Source organism: Vombatus ursinus, unplaced genomic scaffold (genome assembly GCF_900497805.2).
Source record: "Vombatus ursinus unplaced genomic scaffold, bare-nosed wombat genome assembly UNPS02014768.1, whole genome shotgun sequence".
Lineage (NCBI taxonomy): Eukaryota > Metazoa > Chordata > Mammalia > Diprotodontia > Vombatidae > Vombatus > Vombatus ursinus.
The window spans coordinates 7,062,419-7,084,347 of record NW_020954546.1 but is presented as its reverse complement, the minus strand read 5'-3'; the positions used below and the strand labels follow the sequence as shown (position 1 = coordinate 7,084,347).

Genomic DNA, 21,929 nt, shown 5'->3' with positions numbered 1-21,929 from the left:
GTATTTAGGATTCCCTAGGCTGATTTTATTCATCTGGGATAAGGAAGGTACAAGTACTGACAGAGGCCGAGGTCCCTCCCTGCACCACAAAGCAGGATTCATTCCGTCACAAGTTGGGGTGTAGACCTCAAGCTTCTTCTATTCCTGATTCTGTAGATTAATAAGCTTGGAGTGTTTTAAGAGCAAGGCATGACTCTCACACGTGGCTTGTGGAAGCAGTCTCATCATTTTATAGTTATGCCAGCTGAGACCCCCGATGACAGGGGTCATGGCCTCCCGATGTCCCTTCTTTATCTCTAGTACTGAGCTTGGCACCCTGAGCCCATCAATAGTTGAGGATGATGACCAACACCACAGACAGCCTGCAAGGCTCGAGCAGAGGCCAAAAACGGCCAGACTATCCAAGTGACCAAACCGAAGGCCAATGAGCAAGACTCTTCTTTAATTCGCTGCCCTTCTGAGTCGGCAAGCCAGCGGGGGCTTTGGCCAAAGCTATTTACAGTTTCATTGTACAGTATTTACAACAGGATGCTGAACACAGACAGCATCACGGGGAGGGAGTGGACCTGGGGAGAAGGTACAAAGGGCTGAGAAACAGAAGCCATTACCAGAAATACAGGAGTGAAGACAGGAAGGGCCAATCAAGGGGAAGGTGGGAGATGAGATGAGAGGAGAAAACCCAAATGGCTCTGGAAAGGAAAACATGGCACCCAGGGAAAAGGAGCTGGGAGGAGACATTGCTGAGCCATTCTCCCACATAAGCCCCAAGACTCTCCATCTGCCCAATCATCCTCTGCACTGAACGGGAAACAGCTAAGGCATGATGGATCAAAATCTGGGGTCTCTCTTCTTCCATCAAGGGAAATGTGGCTAATAACTAAATAACTATGATGGAGAATGAGGAGGAATTTAAAGAGTCTCAGAAACAAATGTGAGAGAGACTAGGAAAAAAGTAAAATAACCATACATGTTCGGACTGGGGGTGTGTTTTTCTTTCTCAGTGGGAGGGAGAGAAGGAGGATTTTTGTTGACTGAAAAAAAATAAATTTTAATTTAAAAATAGCAAGAGGAGACTCAAGAGACAAAGAACCATTGCAGTAAGAGAGGAAGAGAATTCTCCCATTGAATCCAAGGGCTGCCCTTTACCCCCTAGTCACTCTTCATCTGTAATTCTTCAAGCTTGAGTTTTAACTAAAAGGAAGTCAGGGGGATGATGGAACAACAGAACCTGCCACCTCTCCCCATTCCCAGCTCAGACTCTCTTCCACCCTAGAATTTTGGTTTCAGGGCTTGAGTCGGAGCCAGGGACAGAGTAGGGTAAGGATAGACAGGATGGATGACACCAGACCACAGAACCCCACAACTCCAGGGCCACAACGCCATAGGCCCAGCTTGTCCAGTGGGATGAAGAGATCACAAGTATTTTTGACCACATCCAGCAGGAGGGGGGGATGGCCTTGGAGGACCCGGGTGAGGAGAAGAACTCGAAGCCGAAGCTGCAGGGCCAGATGGGGCAGACTCCCTCCTGGGGCACTGACCCACGCTGTACCCCCAGCTTCACCGCCTCCCAGGGTCCCTCCTGCTGACCCCTTTGGCCGGCGGCCACAAGCTGAAGACTCCTGTTCCATCAGCAGTCGTATCTCGTAGGCATCACGGCTCAAATTCATGATGAGAGAAAATAAGTAATACCTGGGACAGAGGCACAGGGTAAAAAGGATCAATAAGATGGAGGGAAATCTGAGCTCAGTGCCCCAGGGATCAGTCAGTAATCTTCTCTTTTAATTTGCTAAGAAAATCACATCAGATCACCCCCAAGCACATGCCTTTTCCCCATTCTGGAATGTCTTCCTACTTTTCCATTAATAATTCAACTTTCTCTCTACCTTCAAAACCTTGCTCGAAATTTAGGGAACTTTCCAGGCTAACTTCACCTAACTTGGCTCACTGCTATACTTAGAACTTAGACATTCAGTTTATACTGCATTAACATGCACCTTTTCCCTACAAAAATGAGCCTCACTTATTTCTGGTGTATGTTTAGTCTCCTTACCTATGGGAGATTCTAAGTTACTGTCTAATGTAAGCTCTCTAATGGAAAAGACTCTTTCCCGAAATCCTCAGGGCCTACAAAAGTGCTTGGCACACAGTAGACGCTTAATACTTATGTGACTGAATTTAAATCCTTGAGGCCAAGCACTTCACCTTTTTTGTATCTATTCAACAGCACCTGGTACAGAGCTCTAGGTACAGTGGACACTCAAAAATAAGGAAGTTTACTGGTACTTCCAGAGAACAGCCACGATCATGTCTACACTGGCAAATGACTAGGAGAGAAGGTTGAGATGAGAGGAGGAATAAGGAGAAAGGCAGACATATGGAAACAATAGAGACCAGAGATTGGGGACAGGGACAGTAAGGAATGAAAGGAAAGGCAAAGGAGGGTACCACAACCAGGCTACGGCTGCTCCCAATTTCCGATTTGATCTGGGATTTCATCAGGTTAGAAAGCTTCCAGTGAAGACCAATGCAGATCTGCACCTTCTCTACACCTTCTAGTCTTAGAGAGATGAGCACTGAGTGGTTATCTTTGGGGCCCAAGGTCACACTGCCAATGTGTCAGAGGCAACACTTGTACCCAGGTTTTCCTGACTCAAAGGTCACCTCAAAGTGCCACAAAACCTAATGTCTCATGTTCCATAAATTCTTGGCATCTTTTAATAATAACAATAGATATTTTATATAGTGCCTTAAAGACTGAAAAAGACTTTATACACACTATCATATTTCAACCTCATAAAAAACCCTTTAAAGTGGACAACAGTACTATTGTCCCTGTTTTTATAAACGGGGAAGCTGTGGTCCAAAGCGATCAGATGACTGTAGTCAAGAGCAGTCAGAGCAGGATTTGAATCCAAGTCTTCAGACTGAGAATCCAATGCTCTATCCATTACACATCCCCTCACCCCCATTTAGCACACAATGGCAGATTAGAATCCAGGGGAATCAAGATGTGCTGGTTTGGGGTGGCCAGCTCTCACCAAAGGCTCATTTCCCAAGGTCTTACTTAAAGGGTTCCCAAAGTGGGATGAAGTCCAACGGCAGAGAGGTCTCTAACCTGAATGAACGCTGGGCCCACTTCTCCTGGTCCACAAGGGGTGCCAACCCAGCCTTTCCAGCCCACAAGACATTGTCACAGGCAAAGTACAAGGCTCGATTGAGATGGCTGACAGTGATGCAGAATCGAAGGACGACATCTGACAGATGCACAGCCCGTTTGGCGGACTCGAGGGCATCTGCTGAGTTACCCAGGCGAAGAACTGGATGGGAAAAAGGGCAAGGGGACAGGTGAGACAGGAGAGGCACACGCAGCAAGTACGGAGAGAGATGAACAAGACAGCCACAGGCAGACAAAACAAGGCTGAGGACAGAGCGTGCCAGTGAATAAGCAACAGGACAAAAGCAAGAAGTAAGCTGAGGGTTGAGACAGACAAGTTTCATTTCTTCATCTTTGAAAACTTCAAACTCTATAATCACATTTTCTCCATTTCCCTTCGGTCCACAGTTTTAATCATCCCACCCCTTTCCAATCCCCTACTTGTACTCTGCCTTCCTGCCACCTCAACTGTGAAATAAGAGTGAGGGGTAAAGCTATGGCTGGAAGAGCATTTCATTCTTAATCAAACCAGGAAAAATGGTGATCATAAAAGATAAAATAGGTCATTTCAATTACATAAAACTGAAAAGCTTTTGCATGAATAATACTGCTAGAAGTGGAAGAGAAGCTGTTGACTGGAACAAAAAAATCTTTGCAGCAAAGATCTCTGATAAAAGTAACATACAGAAGATAAACAGGGAATTGATATAAATATATAAGAACAAGAGCTATTACCCAACAGATAAGTGACAAAAGGAAATGAACAGACAGTTATCAAAAGAAATTCAAGTTATCAACAAGAATATAAGTATTCCAAATCTCTAATAAGACAAAGACTAATTAAAAATACAAGGTTACCTCACAATCATCAAACCGGCAAAGATAACAAAAGACAAAAATGGTAAATGTTTCAGGGTTTGTGGAAAGAGAGGCACAAAAATCTTCTGTTGGTGGAGCTCCAATCTGGTCTGAGCATGTTAGAAAACAATTTGGTATTACAGTAGAAAAGTCACTAAATTGTATGTACCCTTTAATCCAGTGATACTATGACTAGGCACACACTCCAAAGAGGTCAAAGACAGTGGGAAAAGACTCCATATATACGAAAATATTTATAACAGCACTTTTTTGTAGCAGCAAAGAAATGGAAAGAAACACAACCCTGCTGATGGGAGAACAGCTGAACAAATTGTGGTATGTGAATGTAATAAAATATTACTGTATCATAAGAAACATCAAATATGAAGAATTTAGGGAAAGTTGGGAAGATCCCCATAAATTGAGACAGTGTGAAGTAAACAGCTTGGTGAACAACTGAAATGATGACCACAATATTGCAGATAAACAACAACTAATAACTTTAAAACTCTAATCAATGCTGTGACCAATCTTGACTGACAGGAGGCATGCCTGCTCCCTTATCCTGAGGGAGATGGAGCCTAGAAGTGTGCAATAAAGCCTGCATGGTCAGACACGGATAATGTGTGGATCTGCTTTGCTTAACTGTACTTACTTACAAGGAAAGATTGAGGAGGTAATGCAACAATCAGTGAGAAACGATAGAGACGTTTAAAAAAATAAAAGAGTATCCATAAAACATTTATTTAAAAAGAGATTTTTGGTACAATACAGGAAGGGAGAGAAAAGGTGGAGGGAGGGACTAAGAAAGGAAGTCAGAGGTAATTACAGAATGCCTTACCCTCATCTATTCAGAGGAGAAAAGAGTCACTTACGCTTTCGTCCAAGGCTCAGATGGCCCTCCAGCTGTCGTATTTGCTTCTGAAGTTCAGGACTTGCCCCATGTTTCTGCAGCGCGTGACCAAGGAGAGAGCAGGCATACTGGGCAGCCCTATGAGAAGGAGGAGAGGGGGTAGGGGCTGGAAGAGGGTGGTGTGGAAGTCAGACTGAAACACCTCCTCCCCCAGCAGACACCTTCCTTAAGACTCGCACACCCCCGATCCAAGGCAGCTTCCTTCCCGCACAAACCCACTCCCCAGGTTCCCCGTTCTGCCCTTCTGAGCAGCGGAGAAGAGCGGGGAGGGGGCAGCGGAACCAGTGAAGGTCATAGGGGAGGGAGGGTGAGGAAGGTGAGAGAGAAGAGAAGCTATGGGCTGGTCGGGGAGAAGGGAAGCATGGATTAAAGCAAAGAAAGAAGAAGGAAATGGACACTGGGAAGAAGAAGGGCTGTGCATCCAGGCGGCCTCGGAGAGATGGAGGGGTGAGCTGGAGCTCCTCGGAGGGCCTGGGGGCTCCCGGCCTTGGGGGCGGGGTCTGGGCACGTCCCGCTCCAAGGCAGAGTTCACAGACTCCACCCAGCGCCGCGGCCCAGCCGGCTCCCTCCCCGCCCCCAACACCGCCTGGGTCACTTGGACATGAGACCCTCGGAGGCCCCGCAGCGAGCAGCGGGGACCGGTGGCGGTCGGGCGGCTCCAAGTCCGTCTCCGCGGGAGCCTGGTCGTCGGGATCTCCACCCCTCCCCGTCCTGCCCCCAACCCATGCCTCAGTTTCCCCATCTGTCCTGCGGGCGGAAACGAGTCATTCCCTCACAACTCGCCCTGCGCATTCCCGCACACTCGCCCAGGGGTCGGTCTCTCCGGGCCTCCGTACCCGGGGCTGACCCTTTCCCACCGCGTAGCCCGACCTGACCGCAAAGGTGTGCGTCCCCGCTCGCGCCCCCCGGCCCCGGCCGCACCTGCACAGGCGCTCCCGGGCCTGGCTCTGGGCGCTGAAGCGGACCCAGGCATCCATGCCTGCGGCACCGAGGTCCACTAACCGGCTCTGCGGCCCAGTTCTGCCCAGTTGGGCCCGTCTCCTTTCCCCTTCCCACGCCCACCGCCGCAGAACCCGACGGCACCGCGCGAGGGACAAACTCGGGCGCCAAGCAAAGCGCGCGGAGGCCCCGCCCCTCGTAGCCGAGGCCGGGCGGGGGCCCGCCGGGGCCCGCCATCTCCGCCGGCGCTTCGGCTTCCTCTAGAGGCTCGGGCGCGCCGGGAGTCTCCGTCATCTCCACCGACTTCCCCGCGCCCCAGAGACCGGAGCGACTTCCAGCGCGGTGCTTGGGGACACTCGGCAGCCGCCGCCTTTAAATGCACTTGCCCGCGGAGGAAGGGGGAGGTGGGACCAGCGAGAGGCGGGGCCTGGGGAGGCGGGGGCGGGGCCGGCGGGAGGTTGGAGTGCTGAGCCGCAGCCGCAGTGACCTCCAGCTGCGGAGCGGGCGCCGGACCGCGGCGCACCCGGGACGCAGCACCGGAGAACTCGGCCAGCCGGGTCTGGGCACGGAGCAGGAGGGCCAGGGAAGCCCCCCGCGGGCTGGACAAGTGCATGGGACCTTGAGTTCCGGTCAACGGGGCGGAGCTGGACACGCAGCAGCCAAAGATGGGGAGGGTTCCTGAGGCTGGCGACCGATGCGGTCGGAGACCACGATGACCGGCACCAGCCCCTGGCCCGGCGGGGGAAGGGATGGGCTGCCCGAGCCGGCCGCTTCCCCCCTGCAGCTATGTCCATGGGCAATGACACAGTCTGGGGCTCTTCAGCCGGAGAGGAAGCTTGGGCGGGAGCGGGGGTCGAGGTGGAGGAGTCAGCGCTTCCCACCTTCTCAACCGCCGCCAAGGTCCGAGTAGGAGTGACCGCTGCCCTGTTCCTGTCGTCGGCTGCAGGGAATCTGGCTGTGCTGTGGTCAGTGACGCGGCCAAGATCCAGTAGACTCCGTCCCTCCCCTGTCCGCCGACTTTTTGGCCACTTGGCCGCTGCAGACTTACTGGTCACTTTCGTAGTCATGCCGCTGGATGCTGCGTGGAATGCCACAGTGCAGTGGCTCGCTGGAGATGTTGCTTGCCGGACACTCATGTTCCTGAAACTGCTGGCCATGTACGCGGCTGCTTTTCTGCCTGTGGTCATTGGACTTGACCGCCAGGCTGCCGTGCTCCATCCTCTTGGACCCCGAGGGGGTGGGCGAAAGCTGCTGGGAACGGCCTGGGGGCTTAGTTTTCTGCTTGCCCTGCCCCAGGTGAGTGACCGAAAGAGTGTAAGCCGGAGGAGTCAAGGTATTACCTACCTACCTACCCTACCCAGGGAACTCAAGGAAAAGATCTCTTTTACCTCTTCTTTGTCCTTCAACGTTTATTTACATACAATTTACGTAAAATTGAAATGCAGAGAGATAGCCCACCCACCCCTGGAAGGGCTATCTGCTCCGTCCCGCTTTCCGTTTTTCTGTAAGGCTTCTCTCTCACTTTCCAGTGGGTCCCCCAAACTTCAGTTTCTCTCTTCTCACTTTTCCTCCAACTCTACCGTAAACGAGGAGAGGCTATTGTAGCAGGAAATAAGAAAGGTTTGAAGTGAAGGAGTGAAGTAAATTGAAATCATAGTATGCAAATTTATGGTGCATGACAGAACTTGAATGCTTCAGGCAGTTCTGACGATCAAATCTTAAATCAATCAACCGGGAAGCTTCAAAAGGTTAGAGGAAAAAAAGCAACGAAAACAAACGTTTTTTTTTTTCTTTTACCAAAACAAACAAAACCCTAGCTACCTCGGTGACAGAGCAGCTGGGATTTTTCATTTTGGAAGGATCTAAGAAAAAAATGCTCATTTACAAGTACTGCACTTTAAGTACAGGTACAAAATGCTTAATGTACTTCTCCTTTGAGCTCACAACAGCACTATGAGTTAGGTAGTGCATGTAATGTTTAAAAATAAATGTTTATTGATTGAATATTCCCATTCTACAAGAGGGGAAACCAAGGCTCAGAAATATTAAGTGATTTCCCCTAGTTCACACAGCCAATGAACTGAAAAGCCTGAACTAGAATCCAAGTTTTCTGACTCTAAGCTAGTGCTGTTTTTACTGCAATAAGGGGATCTAAATCTACAAAATTATTAAAAATCACTAATTTCCACAAGACAGAAACTAGGTGGTACCGAGAGCTACAGCTAGAGAAGATATATGAGAATACTGAAAGCAATCCTAATTATGGTTTTAAGACAAACAAGTATTTTATCCAATGAGTAGTCAACGTTCCAAGTAACTCATCCTTAACTGTAAAGAAACCTATGGCTACAAGGGAAGGAGGAATTACCCTAATGATTTTCTTCTTTTATATAAAGCCAAAATTAGTTACGAACCCTGTATCAATACCAACAAACTAATAATGGTGGTTTGGAGGTAGGAGAAATATTTTGCAAAAGGGGATGTTTTGTCAGTTCCAAGATAACTGAGATGAATGTTAGTTTTTTGCTATCACTTTAATAGATGCAATTTTTTTCTTAATAAAATTTGACAATTTTAAAAATGTGTTGGTGTTTTAGAGTTCAATATATGTATAAGATGTTTAAAGTTATTAAATTGATTAGACTGCCTGCTTACATTTATTAAGTTTCCAGGTGCCAGAGACATTTAGAAGGGGAAGTTTCAGCAAAAGAAATTATGAACGTATTGAAAGATTTCTCCTAACTTGCTGTGACTTTGGATAAGTCACTTTACCTCTGGGCCTGAATTGCCTCCTCTATAAAGTGAAGGGGTTGGGGCACATAGTCTCTAAAGTCCCTTCTTGCTCTAAGGTTGTATTAATCTTTTATTGATCAAAGGAAAGAATAGGAAGACTGAGACTATTGTGGTAAATGTAAGTGCTATGGATTGCTTGGAGCCTTAATCTACTTTTAGAACATGGAGAAGGGTTAGACATCTGGTTATTTGAGTCCATTTAGATTTGCACCAAACACTGACTTTTCCACATACCCACCAGCAGCTACCGAAGGAGCTAATATAGTTTGTAAAACCCGTGGGCTTTCATTTTCAGTTTAGATAGAAGGATTAGATCCCTGGTCATTTATTTTTATCCATTGCCTTCTCCCTTCCCAAAATGGCAAGGTTGTTTCTGAGCATTAGAAGGCAAAATAAGAAAACAGTGAATACCCAGGGGAAAAAAAAAAATTATCCCTTTTATTTACAAGGAGGGTGGTTTAAAAAAAAATATTTTTTGCATTGATTATATCATTTGATCCCTAGAACTGTACTGTAAACAGCCCAGGTATTGCTTGATCACTTACTGGTCTGAGTCAGCGCTTGGTTTTCTTCTCAGCTCTGCCATTGAGACTATGGGCAAGTCAACTGTTATTAACTTGTGCTACTTACTGCACAGAGTTGTTTTGAGGGAAGTGATTTGGTGGTAAAAAGAGCTTACATATATCAATTAGCAATTTACTTAAAACCGTATGAGCTAGATAGTATAGGTCATTATTGTCATTTTATATTCAACAATCTGAGAGGTTCTGACCTGTCCAAAGGTTGATTTGGTCAACAAAGGAAAAAGGAAGGAAATAAGCATTTATATAGGGTCTGCTATGTGCCAGGCACTGTGCCAAGCACTTTACAAATATTATTTCATACTCTCACATCAACCATGCAAGGTAGATGCTATTATCCCTATTTTACATCTGAGGAAACTAAGGCAAAGGTTAAGTGACTTGGCCAGGGTCACGCACCCAATTATATCTGAAGCTGGTTTAGTATTTGATTACATTTGGTTACTAACTTGTAGAAATAGACTGGAACTCCTATCTTCAGATTCCTGGTCCAGTGTCCCCTCCTGACTACTTTACATCTTGCCACTTCCCTATCCCCAGTCAGCTCAGAGCAGATCAAAGTTCCAAGCAACTGGTTAACCCTTCAGCTATTGTCCTCCCATTTCTGTAACATTTCCTCCCCTTTCTGCTGAAACTCTAGAGGCCTCCAAGCATGATTTACCTATTCATTTAGATGCCAGGGTATTTCTGCTTCCATTGCTGGAATGAAAGCCAACAGCCCTGCAGTCTCCAAGCAAAAACAATATGCAAATGACCAACACATTTTTTTTAAAAATGTCAATTTTTATTAATACTTTCAATAGTTACAATACACGTTCTTACTCAAAGAACATTTTGTTAAATAGATTGACTGCTTAAGTAGGTTTCTGAACAGCATCCTTTATACAGTATTTTTTGTTTAAATAGAACTTATCTTGTCCACACACAGGCAAACTAGCACCATGAGTTATTGGCTAGGTGGCTAAAATGAAAAAAAAAACAAAACACCCTCCTCATACGGGTCAAGTTTTGCTAAAACAGAATACAGCTAAATTTGGGGACACACAAGCCTTTAAGTGGATGTTTATACTCAGTTTTGTTTTTTTTTTGTGGTTGGCATCATGGATATACTGTTGCCCTAACCAATACTGCCCTATTAACTTGCCTGTATGGTAGGGGTGAGGGGATGGTAGTGGGAATATTATGACATAAGGTGGAAGTCTTTGTTTTATACTGCACCCCACTCCAGCTGTTCCTGTTTCATACTGTCCGCCGTGCTGGCCCAGTCCCCTTCATTCAGTGTGTCACCAAAGGAAGCTTCAAGGCCCGATGGCAAGAAATCGCTTATAACCTCTTCACCTTCTGTGGGCTCTTCCTGATACCTCTGACAGCCATGGCAATCTGCTATGGTCGAATTGTATTCAGTGTGTCCAGACACCGAACTGGGAAGGGGGAGCATGGTGAGCCTCCAATCCCTAGATCCTGATGCTCATTGCCCAATCCATAGCTTCAGTTCCAATTTCCACCATGAAAATCTTCTAGTCTTTAGCCCATAGTGAGAGCCTAATCACAACAGTACTCCTTAACTCCAGCCCATTGATATGGGGGAAATCAGTAAGAATCCAAACAGTCCTAATGGTATCTGGTCATTCTTTAAAACCCAGGTTCACAGGGTGGTGGTACATGTCACCGACCACCATCTCCCTTGGCCATGGGTAAAGGTTAGAAAGGGTGATAGGGGGAAAGGAGCGGGGCTAGTCAATTTTATATTCTACAGCAGTACCCCATACGCTGGCCTGAAGTCCTTTCCCTAGCATGTCTCTCCTCCCTAAACCCTGTTTGGAAAGGTGATTTGTACCCTCAGTGAGGTGTGTTTGTGCATGTGTACAAGAATAATATAGTATTCATATGTGAGCTTCAAAAAGAACTGCAATCTACATCTATCCATCTCCCTCCTTCCATCAGCTTGCCTCATGCCCACCTAGTGCCTAGTAAGGGAATTGACAATTATTCATCTCTGACTCCCCAGCCCCTGCTGGTCAGTTCGCTCTTCGTCGTTCCTTTGACAATCGCCCCCGTGTGCGGCTTCGGGCCCTTCGACTATCCCTACTTGTCCTGCTGACCTTCGTTATCTGTTGGACACCCTACTACCTGCTGGGTCTGTGGTACTGGTTTTCTCCCAGCATGCTAAGCAATGTCCCCCCTAGTCTCAGCCACATTCTGTTCCTCTTTGGCCTCCTCAATGCTCCCCTGGACCCCTTACTCTACGGGGCCTTCACCCTTGGCTGTAGAAAAGGACACCAGGAACTTGGCTCAGATTCTTCCCGGGGGGCAAGGAGCTCTTGGAGAGTCCCTCAGCAAGTGGTTCAGGCACCTAGGCAGCTGGAAGCCAGCACAGATGATAGTGGAAAGACAGGAAAAATGGAGGAAACATCTCTGTAACTCTTGCTGAGATCCTTTTCTTAAATTCTAGCCCCAGCCTCTAACCACAAAGTAATAAAGAGTAACTATTTTTTTTAGAATCCCTACCTTGTCCCTGTAGCCACTCCTACTCCTTACCACCTACCCCGGTCAAACAGAAAATATGGATGGCACATGAGTCTCCTGGTGGAGAAGATTCTTCTTCCACCCCTAGTAAGGGAAAGAATAAGAACATTCTAGACTTCAGTAATTCAATACTTGGAAGAACATCCTTGATATTTCCCTTAATGTTATAGTACATTTCACTCTCTTAGCTGGAAGAGGAATGGGTTTTCACTACTTAGTCAGAAAAAGCCTGGGTTGCCTCTCTGGCTTTTTACCTGATATGTTTGATTCTCTCATGTGTAGAAAAGAAAACTAAACTGTTTATTCACAATGCAAAAGAAACACTTAAGGAGGCGGGAGATTAAGTCAAAGTCCCATCCCAGCCCCTTTCCTCCAAGGCTGGATGGAGGCACACTGATTCTCTGGAGAATGACATCTGAGCAATGCTGTCAGCGACGTCTCCGGTCCGGACTCCTACTCCGTCTTCGGCCACCTCTGAAAAGAGAAGGAAGAAGGATAGTCTGTCAGGGTGACTAGATGGTGAACCAAGTATTATTCTGTTTGTTTCATCTGTATACATCCAATTCACAACCACTTGCTCTTTCCTCCTCACCTCCTTTTGCCTTTGGGTGGCCCCCGAACAAAACACCAGTCCACACTTATGGGTTGCCCCATCATATCCTGGCCATTGAGTCCCTCCATGGCAGCCTGAGCCTCCTTGTATGTTTCATATTCAACTAGCGTATACCCCTTGGGGAAAGGACAAAAAAAGACATCAGACATTCCCTATCCATACAAAGCATGGTAACAAATCCATCTTGGTTATCAAACCTAAACTTACATTATTAAACAAACATCCAGCCCTGTAAGTTTTTGTTGAATGAATGTGCAGCATGAACTTACCACTTCTACTGTGTTCCTGTTGTCTGTTACAATGTTTGTCTTTGCCATGTATAACTAAATTAACTTTCAGTGTTACTTTAATCCAAATTTGCTCATCATTCCCCATTCTGTAAATACTCAAGCTCTGACTGCCCCCCTCCATCCTGTATTTAGAGAGCTGTAGGGCCCAAACTTCAAATTTACTTTGAGGTATCCCGTTCGCCGGTCCAGGTTGAGGTGAATATTCTTGATTTCCCCGTACTCTGCAAACTTGTCATGTATGTCTTCTTCGGTGGCCTCCTCATGGACCCCAGTCACAAAGAGAATCCAGCCCTCAACAGCTAGGGAGTCAGGGCACAGGAGGGGAAAGCGTCAGAACTTACACCTGTGGCTCCTAGAGACCCCAGGATTCAGCACGCAGGGGGTCTGGGGAAGACGACCAACAAGGAAGACCACCCGGGCTCCCTCCCACTATTTCCCCTCGGGACGAGGACCCCACTCGTCTCCCTGCCTCTGGGCACTCACATCGCTGCGGCCCGGGTTCATCTCCATCCTGCTCCACACTGTCATAATCCTCCCGCATTCGCGCCCGGGACCCTTCCTCTGTAAAGCACATGCAGCAAGTCTCAGAAAATAACGGCGGCCCACCCAGCGGCCCGAGGGCGGCCCCCCTCGCCCTCCTTTCCCCTGGTCTCACCTGAGCCGAAGCCGCGACCCTTGCGTTTCTTGGCCTTCTCCTTCAGTTTGTGAATACTCTCTGGAGGGAAGGGGAGAGCTGGGTCAGGGAGGGCGGCCCGGGGTCCCGCTGGGCCTCCCACCCCTAAGGCCGGCGGCGCGGCGCGGCCCGGCCCGGCCCGGTCTCCCCGGGTCTGCCAGGGGAAGAGGACCCGCCCCCCGCCCCTCCCCTTTCCGAGGTCCGGCCCCTCTGGCCCCAGCACACCCGCTCCGCACCGTCCCCATCCTCGTCCATGGCGAAGTCCTCGCCTCCGGCCTCATGAAGGTCCAGCACGTCTGCCATCTTGCCAGTTCACGGGCTCCTCGGAGCGGTTCTGCAGCAAGGCACGATGGGACAAATGGCGGGGGAAAGAAACGCCCCACGAGGTGTTGTTGACTGCTTGGGTAGCCAATCGGGCGACTCGACTCTAAGACTCTCTCTTCTCTTTGGCGGAGACGCTGCACGCTCGCGCACTCTGGCGGCTTCTGGGCTGGAGGAGTGTGCGAGGAGGAATCTTGAAGGCAGGGCTTCCTGGGAAGGCCCGGAAAGCAGATCACGTGATTGGGGGCGGGGATAGGTCTGGGCCGCGCCTGCGCCTCGCTTGCGTCCTGATCCCTGCGCGTTCCTCCCTCCCCCTCTCACGCCTGGCGGCTGCTTCCGGTCAGCGAAGCACAGCAACCCTCCGCCGCTTCTGGAGCCCGCGGCTTTCTTAGTCTTTCTAGCGATTCTTCGCTCGGTGGGCTTTTCTTTCTTCTCTCCTGAAAGGAAAGACCGAAGAAGGGGCGGGAGAGGGCGCCATCTTCATTTCGGAACCCACTTTCCCTGCCGAGCCGGGCGCCCGGTGGCCGGGCCAGAAACCTCAGGGCTGCGTCTCCTCCAGAAAAGAATTCTTGTAAATAAACAAAACCTGGGTCCAAGGAACTTCGTTGCGCCAGAGATTCCTTAGCCTCGCCTGGTCTAGATTACATGAGAATTGCCTCCGATAGCGTCTTCGGAAAGGGTTAGGTGGTGTTCCTAAACCAGTGGCCTGGAAGGGAGTCCAAGACTTCAGTTTCTTCCGCATTTACGCCGTAGGGATTCCTCCCAAGTCAGTCTCCCAAGCCCCGAACTTCATCCCCTTCGGTATGATCTCACCTCCACAGCTGCTGTGCACTCACACCTTCGCTCTAGTTTGGTTCGCACCTATTCTCTCCTTTCTTTCAGGATCACTCCGCGCAGTCGCATCTCATATCCCCAGCCTCTCTTAATCATCTTTGTCAACAAACTTACTCAAATCTCCTTTATCTGAAAACCCTTTCGTGTAACGACCACATTCAGGTTAAGTCTCTCCTCCCTCTAACTGAGAAAAACACCAATCTACAGGCTGCCTCAACTCTCTCTTCCTGGCTATCAAGACTGGGAGATACTTAGCACCCTCGTTTTGCAGATAAAGAAACTCAAGCTTGACTTTGTGCCATAATTGGCCCCCATCATACTACTGAAATAGCTCTCTCCACGATCACTGATGAGTTCCTTATGGATTTCTGTTCTCGACTTTGACACTGATTCAGCATTTGATACTTAATACTCTTCCTGCCTCTTCTCTTTCTTCATGTTCCTACCTCTTTGACATTCTCTCTTCCTGGGTCCTCATCCTTCACCGTGAATACCGTCGGCGTTCATTCTCTTCTGAATCTAGTATAGGTCGCCTTTTTACATTCTCTCCTTCAGAAATTTCATCTATGCCCACGACTTCAATGATCATATCCATGCAAATGACTCCCAGACTATTTCCAGCCTTTCTGCTATCTCCAGTCTTGTTTTCCCAAGTTCTTAGTTGATGTCTCCATTCGATTGACTCACTGTAGATCAAATTTAGTTATTTCCAAAGTTGAACTTCTCTTCGCTCCCCAAATCTAACTCTTCTCTTATTTCTTTTTAAAAAATATTTTCCCCAATTACATGTAAAGACAATTCTTAACGTTCATTTTTAAAAATTTTGAGTTCCAAATTCTCCCCCCACTCCCCGACTGTAAGCAGTTTGATATAGGTTATACGTGTGCAATCATGTAAAACATTCCCATATTAGTTATGCTGTGAAAGACAAGGACCAAAACAAAAAGCAAAACAAAACAAACAAACCGACACACAAAAAAAGTGAAAAATAGTATACTTGGATCTGCAGACTCCATTAGTTCTTTGTCTGGAGGTAGATGGCATTTTTCATCGTAAGTCCTTTGTAATTGTCTTGGGTTATTGTATTGCTGAATATAACTAAGTCATTTACAATTGACCATTGCTCAATATTGCTGTTACTGTGTACAATGTTCTCCTGTTTTTGTTTTCACTTCACTTATCACTTCATGTAAATATTTCCAGGTTTTTCTGAAATCAGCCTGCTCTTCATTTCTTATATCACAAACGTATTTCATTACAATCAAATACCACAATTTGTTCAGCCATTTTTCAATTGATAGGAATCCCCTGAATTTACAATTCTTTGCCACCACAAAAAAGATCTGCTATAAATATTTTTGCACAACTAGATCCTTCTCCCACCAACATCCCCCCTTTAAAAATTTCTTTGGGATACAGACCTAGTAATGGTATTGATGGATCAACGGGTAGGCACAGATTTATAGCCCTTTGGGCATAGTTCCAAATTGCTCTCTAGAAGGTTAGATTAGTTCACAACTCCACCAACAGTGTGTTAGTGTCCCAGTTTTTCCACATCCCCTCCAACATTGATCATTTTACTTTTCTGTCATATTAATCAATCTGCCAAATGTGAGGTGGTACCACAGTTGTTTTAATTTGCAGTTCACTAAATCAATAATGATTTAAGGCTTTTTTTTGCATATGACTGTATAAACAGCTTTGATTTCTTGGCCTAAAAACTGCTGTTCATATCCTTTGACCATTTATTAATTGGGTAATGACTTCTATTCTTATAAATTTGTATCAGTTCTCCATTTTGAGAAATGAGGCCTTTTTCAGAGACACTTGCTATAAAAATTGTTTCCCAGCTTTCTGCTTTCCTTCTATGTTGGTTGCATTGGTTTTAGGTAAAAACCAATTTAATTTAAAGTTTTTAAATTTAAATTTAATTTTTAAGTTTAATTTAATTATATATTTTAATTTAATTTGAATTAATCAAAATTATCTATTTTACATGTTGTAATGCTTTCTCTTTGTTTATTCATAAATTCTTCCCTTCTCTGTAGATCTGACAGGTAAACTATTCCTTGCTCTCCTAATTTGTTTATGGTATCACCCTTTATTTTGTATCTTGAAACTTTGCTGAAGTTGTTATTTCAACTAGTTTTTTAGCTGATTCTCTAGGATTCTACAAGTATACCATTACATATAATTATATATATATATATATATGCGCTGCAAAGAATGATAGTTTTGTTTCCTCGTTGACTTCCAATTCCTTCCACTTTTTTCTTCTTTTATTGCTATAGCTAACATTTCTAGTGCAATATTGAATAATAGTGGTTACAAATGACATCCTTGCTTCACCCCTAATCTTATTGGGAAATAAAGCTTACTGATGGTTTTAGATGCTACTTATTAGTTTTAAGGAAAGTTCCATTTATTCCTATGCTCTCTAGCACTTTTATTGGGATGTTGCATTTTGTCAAAAGCTTTTTCTGCATCTATTAAGATAACCATATGATTTCTGTTGGTTTTGTTATTGGTATGGTCAATTATGCTGATAGTTTTCCTAATATTGATTCAGCCTCCCATTTTTGGTATAAATCCTGCCTGGTCATGGTGTATGATTCTTGTGATATATTGCTATAATTTCCTTGCTAGTATTTAAAATTTTTGCATCAATATTCATTAGGAAAATTGGTCTATAGTTTTGTGTTTTTGCAATTCCTGGTTTTGGTATCAGCATCATATTTGTGTCATAAAAGGAATTTTGTAGAGCTCCTTCTTTGCTTATGTTTCCAAATAGTTTATATAATATTGGAATTGTTCTTTAAACATTTGGCAGAATTGACTTGTAAACTTATCTGACCCTAGGTATTTTTTCTTAGGAAATTAATTGATAGCTTGTGCAATTTCTTTTTCTCGGATGGAATTACATATTCTATTTCATCTTCTGTTAATCTGAGCAGATTATATTTTTGTAAATACACATTTCCATTAGATTGTCAGATTGGCAAATAATTGGGCAAAATAGCTCCTAAATAATTGCTACCTAGCTCCTTTGCCTTCCCATCTTTGGCACTAGTAATTTGGTTTTTGTTTTTGTTTTTTGTTTTTTTAAATAAAATCAGCTCCTAGTTTTATTTATTAGTTTAATGATTTTCTTTCAATTTTATTCACTTCACCCTTGATTTTCAGGAATTCCATTTTGGTGTTTAATTGAGGATTTTTAATTTGTTCCATTTCTAGTTTAATTGCATGCTCAATTCATTGATTTGCTCTTTATTTTATTGATGTAAGCATCGAGATATAAATTTTCCCCTAGGTACTGCTTTGGCTGCATCCCATAAATTTTAGTATGTTGTCTCATTGTTTTCATTTGTTTTTAATGAAATTGACTATTTCTATGATTTGGTTTTTGACCCACTTATTCTTTAGGATTAAATTATTAGTTTCCAATTAATTTTAAATCTTTCCATGGCCCTTTATTGAATGTAATTTTTATTGTGTTATGATCTGAAAAGGATGCATTTAATATTTTTGCCTTTCTGCATTTGTGAGGTTTTTATGCTCGAATACATGGTCAGCTTTTGTGTAGCTGCCATGTACCACTGAGGAAAAGGTATATTCCTTCCTATCTCTATTTTTCTTCAAAGGGCTATCATATCTAAGTTTTCTAAAATTCTATTCACCTCCTTAATGTTTTTCTTATTTTGTTAGATTTATCTAGTTGTGAGAGGTGAAAGTTGAGTACCCGACCAGTATAGTTTTACTATTCCCCCCTATAACTCATTTAACACCTTTAAAAATTTGGATGCTATATAATTTGGTGCATATATGTTTAAGTACTGATAGTACTTTATTATACCTTTTAGCAAGATATAGTTTCCTTTCTTATTTCTTTTAATTAGATCTATTTTTGCTTTTGCTTTGTCCGAGATCATGATTGCTATTCCTGTTTTATTTTAACTTCAGCTGAAGCATAATAGATTCTGCTCCAGCCCCTTATCTTTACTCTGTGTGTCTCTCTGCTTCATGTGTGTTTCTTGTAAACAATATATTGTAGGATTCTGGTTTTTAATCCACTCTGCTATCTGCTTCTGTTTTACGGGTGAGCTCATCCCATTCACATTCACAGTTATGATTACTATGTATTTCCCTCCATCTTTTTTTCCCATTTGTTCTTCTTTCTCTCTTGATTTTCACCCTGTCCTTCCTCACCAGTGTTTTGCTTCTGACCACCTCCCCCAATCTGCCCTGCCTTTTATCAGTCCCCCCATTCTCTGCTCTCCCTTCTCTCCTACTTCCTATAGGGTAAGATAGATTTCTGTATTTGATTCTGTATGTTATTCCCTCTTTGAGCCAATTCTGATGAAAGTAAAGTTCAAGTGTTACCCACTCTACCCCCACCCCCCAATCTTTCCCTCCATTATTAACAGGTCTTTTGCTTCTCTTCATGTGAGATAATTTACCCCATTCTACCTCTCCCTTCCCTGTTCTCCCAGTACAATCCTCTTTCTCACCTCTTAATTATATTTGTTATTTGGATATCATCCCAAGTCAATGTATATGCACACCCTCTGTCTATGTATACTCCTAACTGCCTTAATAGTGATAAAGTTCTTAAGAGTTATAAGTATCATCTCCCTGTATAGGGATGTTTACAGTTTACAGTTTATAGTTTAACTTTATTGAATCCCTTGTTTTTTCTCTTTCCTGTTTACCTTTTTATGCCTCTCTTGAGTCTTGTATTTGAAAATCATAGTTTCTGTTCAGCTGTGGTCTTTTTATCAGGAATGCTTGAAAAGTCCTCTATTTCATTGAATATTCATTTTTTTCCCCTGAAAAATTATGCTGTTTTGTTGTGTAGGTGATTCTTGGTTGTAAGCCTAATTCCTTTGCCTTCTGGCATATATTCTAAGCCCTATGATCCTTTAATGTAGAAGCTGCTAAAACCTGTGTAATTCTGACTGTGGCTCCATGATATTTGAACTGATTCTTTCTGGCTACCTGCAGTATTTTCTCCTTCACCTGGAATTCTGGAATTTGGCTATAATACTCCTGGGAGTTTTTATTTTGGGACCACTTTCAGGAGGTGATCAGTGGATTCTTTCAGTTTCTGTTTTACCCTCTGATTCTAGGATTATCAGGGCAGTTTTCCTTGATAATTTCTTGAAATATGATATCCATGTTCTTTTTTTGATCATGGCCTTCAGGAAGTCCAATAATTCTTAAATTATCTCTCTTGGATCTGTTTTCCAGGTTAGTTGTTTTTCCAATGAGATATTTCACATTTTCTTCTTTTTTTTTCATTCTTTTGATTTTGTTTGATTCTTGATGTCTCGTGGAATCATTAGCTTCCACTTGCCCAATTCTAATTTTTAAGGAATTATTTTCTTCAGTTAACTTTTGTACCTCCTTTTCCATTTGGCCAATTCTAGTATTTATGAGTTGTTTTCTTCAGTATATCCTTTTCCATTTTTTGTGCTTCCTTTACCAAGCTATTGACTGTTTTTTCGCGACTCTCTTGCATCACTCTCATTTCTTTTTCCAATTTTTATTCTGCCTCTCATTTGATTTTTTTTGGGGGGGCTAGGCAGTGGGGTTAAGTGACTTGCCCAGGGTCACACAGCTAGTAAGTGTTATGTGTCTGAGGCTGGATTTGAACTCAGGTCCTCCTGAGTCCTCTAGGGTCATTTAATTTTTCAAATCCATTTTGAACTATTCCAGGAGTTTTTTGGGGAGCCCAAGACCAATTCGCATTTTCTTTGAGGCCTCACATGTAGGCATTTTGACATTGTTGTCCTCTTCTGAATTTGTGTTTTGATCTTCCTAATCACCATGGTAACATTCTATAGTCGGGTTTTCTGGGGTTTTTTTGGTTGTTGTTGTTGTTTCTTGCTCATTTTTCCAGGCTATTTCATGACTATTAAAATTGGGCTGTGTCCCAAGCTTCTGTGCTAGGGGCCTGGAGTTTGGTCTGGCTTGCTGCACCGGGCCTCAAAGTTGACCTGCACTGGGGCTCAGGGCCAGCTGGCTTGCGTAAACTCCACTGCCTACACTGAACTGTGCTCCCCTTTGACCTAAGTGAGACAGACCTTTTCTGCTGACCTTTTAGGTTGTCTGGAGCTGGAAAATTGCTTTAACCTGTCTTTCTGTTGGTTCTGCTACTCCAGAATTTGTTTTGAGGAGCTATTTTATACTTGTTTGGAGGTGAATTTGGGAGAGTTCGGGTAAATTCCTGTTTTATTCTGCCATCTTGGCTCCGTCCTCTTTTCTCTTGAAGTCACTACCATACTCTCACAGTTACTGAAGCTGGTAACCTTGGAGTCATCTGAATTTTCCCTTTTCATCATCCTACACATCCAATAAAGTTTAAAAGTCTTGTCATGTTAACTCTGCAATAGCTCTTACAAAACCCGCTGCCCTTCAGTTCCTACAACAACTTCTCTCATTTGGGCCCTCATTTTGCCCCCCTTAGACTCCTATAATAGCTCCTATCTGGTCTTTCTTGTTTCCAGCCTATTCAGCTCTCTAGTCTAACCTTCACATAACTACCAGAGTTTCTAGTGCACTGTTATCATGACTCTAATAAAAAATCTTCAATGTCCCTTCATTGCCTACTGGATAAATACAAAACTACTACTCCTGGCATTGGTCTTTCCATAATTTGGCTCTAACACACCTTTCTACTCTTTTTTTTTGTGACGCAATTGTGGCTAAGTGACTTGCCCAGGGTCACACAGCTATATGTCTGAGGCTAGATTTGAACTCAGTTCCTCCTGACTCCATGGCCAGTGCTTTATACACTGCGTCACCTAGCTGCCCCTACACCTTTCTACTCATGTACTATTCTCCTCTAGGGACTCTGTGTACCAAAACAGAGTAGTCTTCATTGACTTTTCACATACTGTCCTCCATACCTGGAATGGTCTTTGTTCATCTAAGACACTGAAGTCCCTTACTTTGCTTTAATGTCCAACTCAAATGTTATTTCCTCTATGAATTCTTTCTTCCACAACGTGATTTAAATCTTGATTAGCACTTTGCCTGAACCTTTATATTTCTCATATTCTCTCCAATCACAGAGGTTCTTGTCTTTAACTTAATTAGATGATAAGCTCCTAGAGAGTCATCTTTGTATCTCCAGTGTCCAGGATGACAGTACTCACTAAATATTTTAAATTAATCAACTCAATTGTAATGCAGAGGTGGAAAGGGGTATGTATGGTCTCCATCTCTGTAATACAAAAGGAATAAAGTGCTAAACTAATCAATATTTACTAGACAATAGTGAACATCTACTACAACACTGACCTTTTCCTTTTGAGAAGCTAGCCTGCCTTTAGATTGCTAAAATCTGATTAGTTGGGACAGAAAAAAGTTGCTTCCACCAGGGATTAGAAGGTGAAAGACAGATAAGTTAGGTGATACCCTACAAATAAGGGT

At 44.2% G+C, this 21,929-nt stretch overlaps 3 protein-coding genes across 3 annotated transcripts; 1 reads left to right on the top strand and 2 right to left on the bottom strand.

The window, feature by feature from the left end:
- Window positions 1-420: 420 nt before the first annotated feature.
- On the bottom strand, window positions 421-5,924 carry LOC114042738 (peroxisomal membrane protein 11B). Its single transcript, XM_027861433.1, has 4 exons — window positions 5,847-5,924; window positions 4,888-5,003; window positions 3,116-3,317; window positions 421-1,689 (listed from the first exon to the last, which is right to left on the bottom strand). Exons 1-4 carry the CDS (start codon window positions 5,900-5,902, stop codon window positions 1,284-1,286), a joined length of 780 nt encoding a protein of 259 aa, XP_027717234.1. The 5' UTR covers window positions 5,903-5,924; the 3' UTR covers window positions 421-1,283.
- A 489-nt stretch (window positions 5,925-6,413) lies between these two features.
- Window positions 6,414-11,952, top strand: LOC114043139 (gonadotropin-releasing hormone II receptor-like). Its single transcript, XM_027862106.1, has 3 exons — window positions 6,414-7,160; window positions 10,467-10,677; window positions 11,247-11,952. The coding sequence occupies exons 1-3, from the start codon at window positions 6,651-6,653 to the stop codon at window positions 11,657-11,659; spliced, it is 1,134 nt and encodes a 377-aa protein (XP_027717907.1). The 5' UTR covers window positions 6,414-6,650; the 3' UTR covers window positions 11,660-11,952.
- A 91-nt stretch (window positions 11,953-12,043) lies between these two features.
- LOC114043138 (RNA-binding protein 8A) lies at window positions 12,044-13,871 on the bottom strand. The gene is made up of 6 exons (XM_027862104.1): window positions 13,577-13,871; window positions 13,323-13,382; window positions 13,151-13,228; window positions 12,830-12,966; window positions 12,357-12,493; window positions 12,044-12,238 (listed from the first exon to the last, which is right to left on the bottom strand). The coding sequence occupies exons 1-6, from the start codon at window positions 13,641-13,643 to the stop codon at window positions 12,193-12,195; spliced, it is 525 nt and encodes a 174-aa protein (XP_027717905.1). The 5' UTR covers window positions 13,644-13,871; the 3' UTR covers window positions 12,044-12,192.
- Window positions 13,872-21,929: the final 8,058 nt, after the last annotated feature.

What these genes read in the sequence shown, in the direction of transcription:
- LOC114043139 (XM_027862106.1), top strand. Translation starts at nt 6,651, where the DNA reads ATGTCCATGGGCAATGACACAGTCTGGGGCTCTTCAGCCGGAGAGGAA. An exon ending in TTCTGCTTGCCCTGCCCCAG is followed by an intron (nt 7,161 to 10,466) that starts GTGAGTGACCGA and finishes ACCCCACTCCAG; the next exon opens with CTGTTCCTGTTTCATACTGT. An exon ending in AACTGGGAAGGGGGAGCATG is followed by an intron (nt 10,678 to 11,246) that starts GTGAGCCTCCAA and finishes CTGACTCCCCAG; the next exon opens with CCCCTGCTGGTCAGTTCGCT.
- LOC114042738 (XM_027861433.1), bottom strand. Translation starts at nt 5,902, where the DNA reads ATGGATGCCTGGGTCCGCTTCAGCGCCCAGAGCCAGGCCCGGGAGCGC. An exon ending in TCTGAGCCTTGGACGAAAGC is followed by an intron (nt 3,318 to 4,887) that starts GTAAGTGACTCT and finishes TTTCCCATCCAG; the next exon opens with TTCTTCGCCTGGGTAACTCA. An exon ending in TGGGCCCAGCGTTCATTCAG is followed by an intron (nt 1,690 to 3,115) that starts GTTAGAGACCTC and finishes CCTCTGTCCCAG; the next exon opens with GTATTACTTATTTTCTCTCA.
- LOC114043138 (XM_027862104.1), bottom strand. Translation starts at nt 13,643, where the DNA reads ATGGCAGACGTGCTGGACCTTCATGAGGCCGGAGGCGAGGACTTCGCC. An exon ending in GGGTCGCGGCTTCGGCTCAG is followed by an intron (nt 13,229 to 13,322) that starts GTGAGACCAGGG and finishes TGTGCTTTACAG; the next exon opens with AGGAAGGGTCCCGGGCGCGA. An exon ending in CCACCCAAAGGCAAAAGGAG is followed by an intron (nt 12,239 to 12,356) that starts GTGAGGAGGAAA and finishes TTCTCTTTTCAG; the next exon opens with AGGTGGCCGAAGACGGAGTA.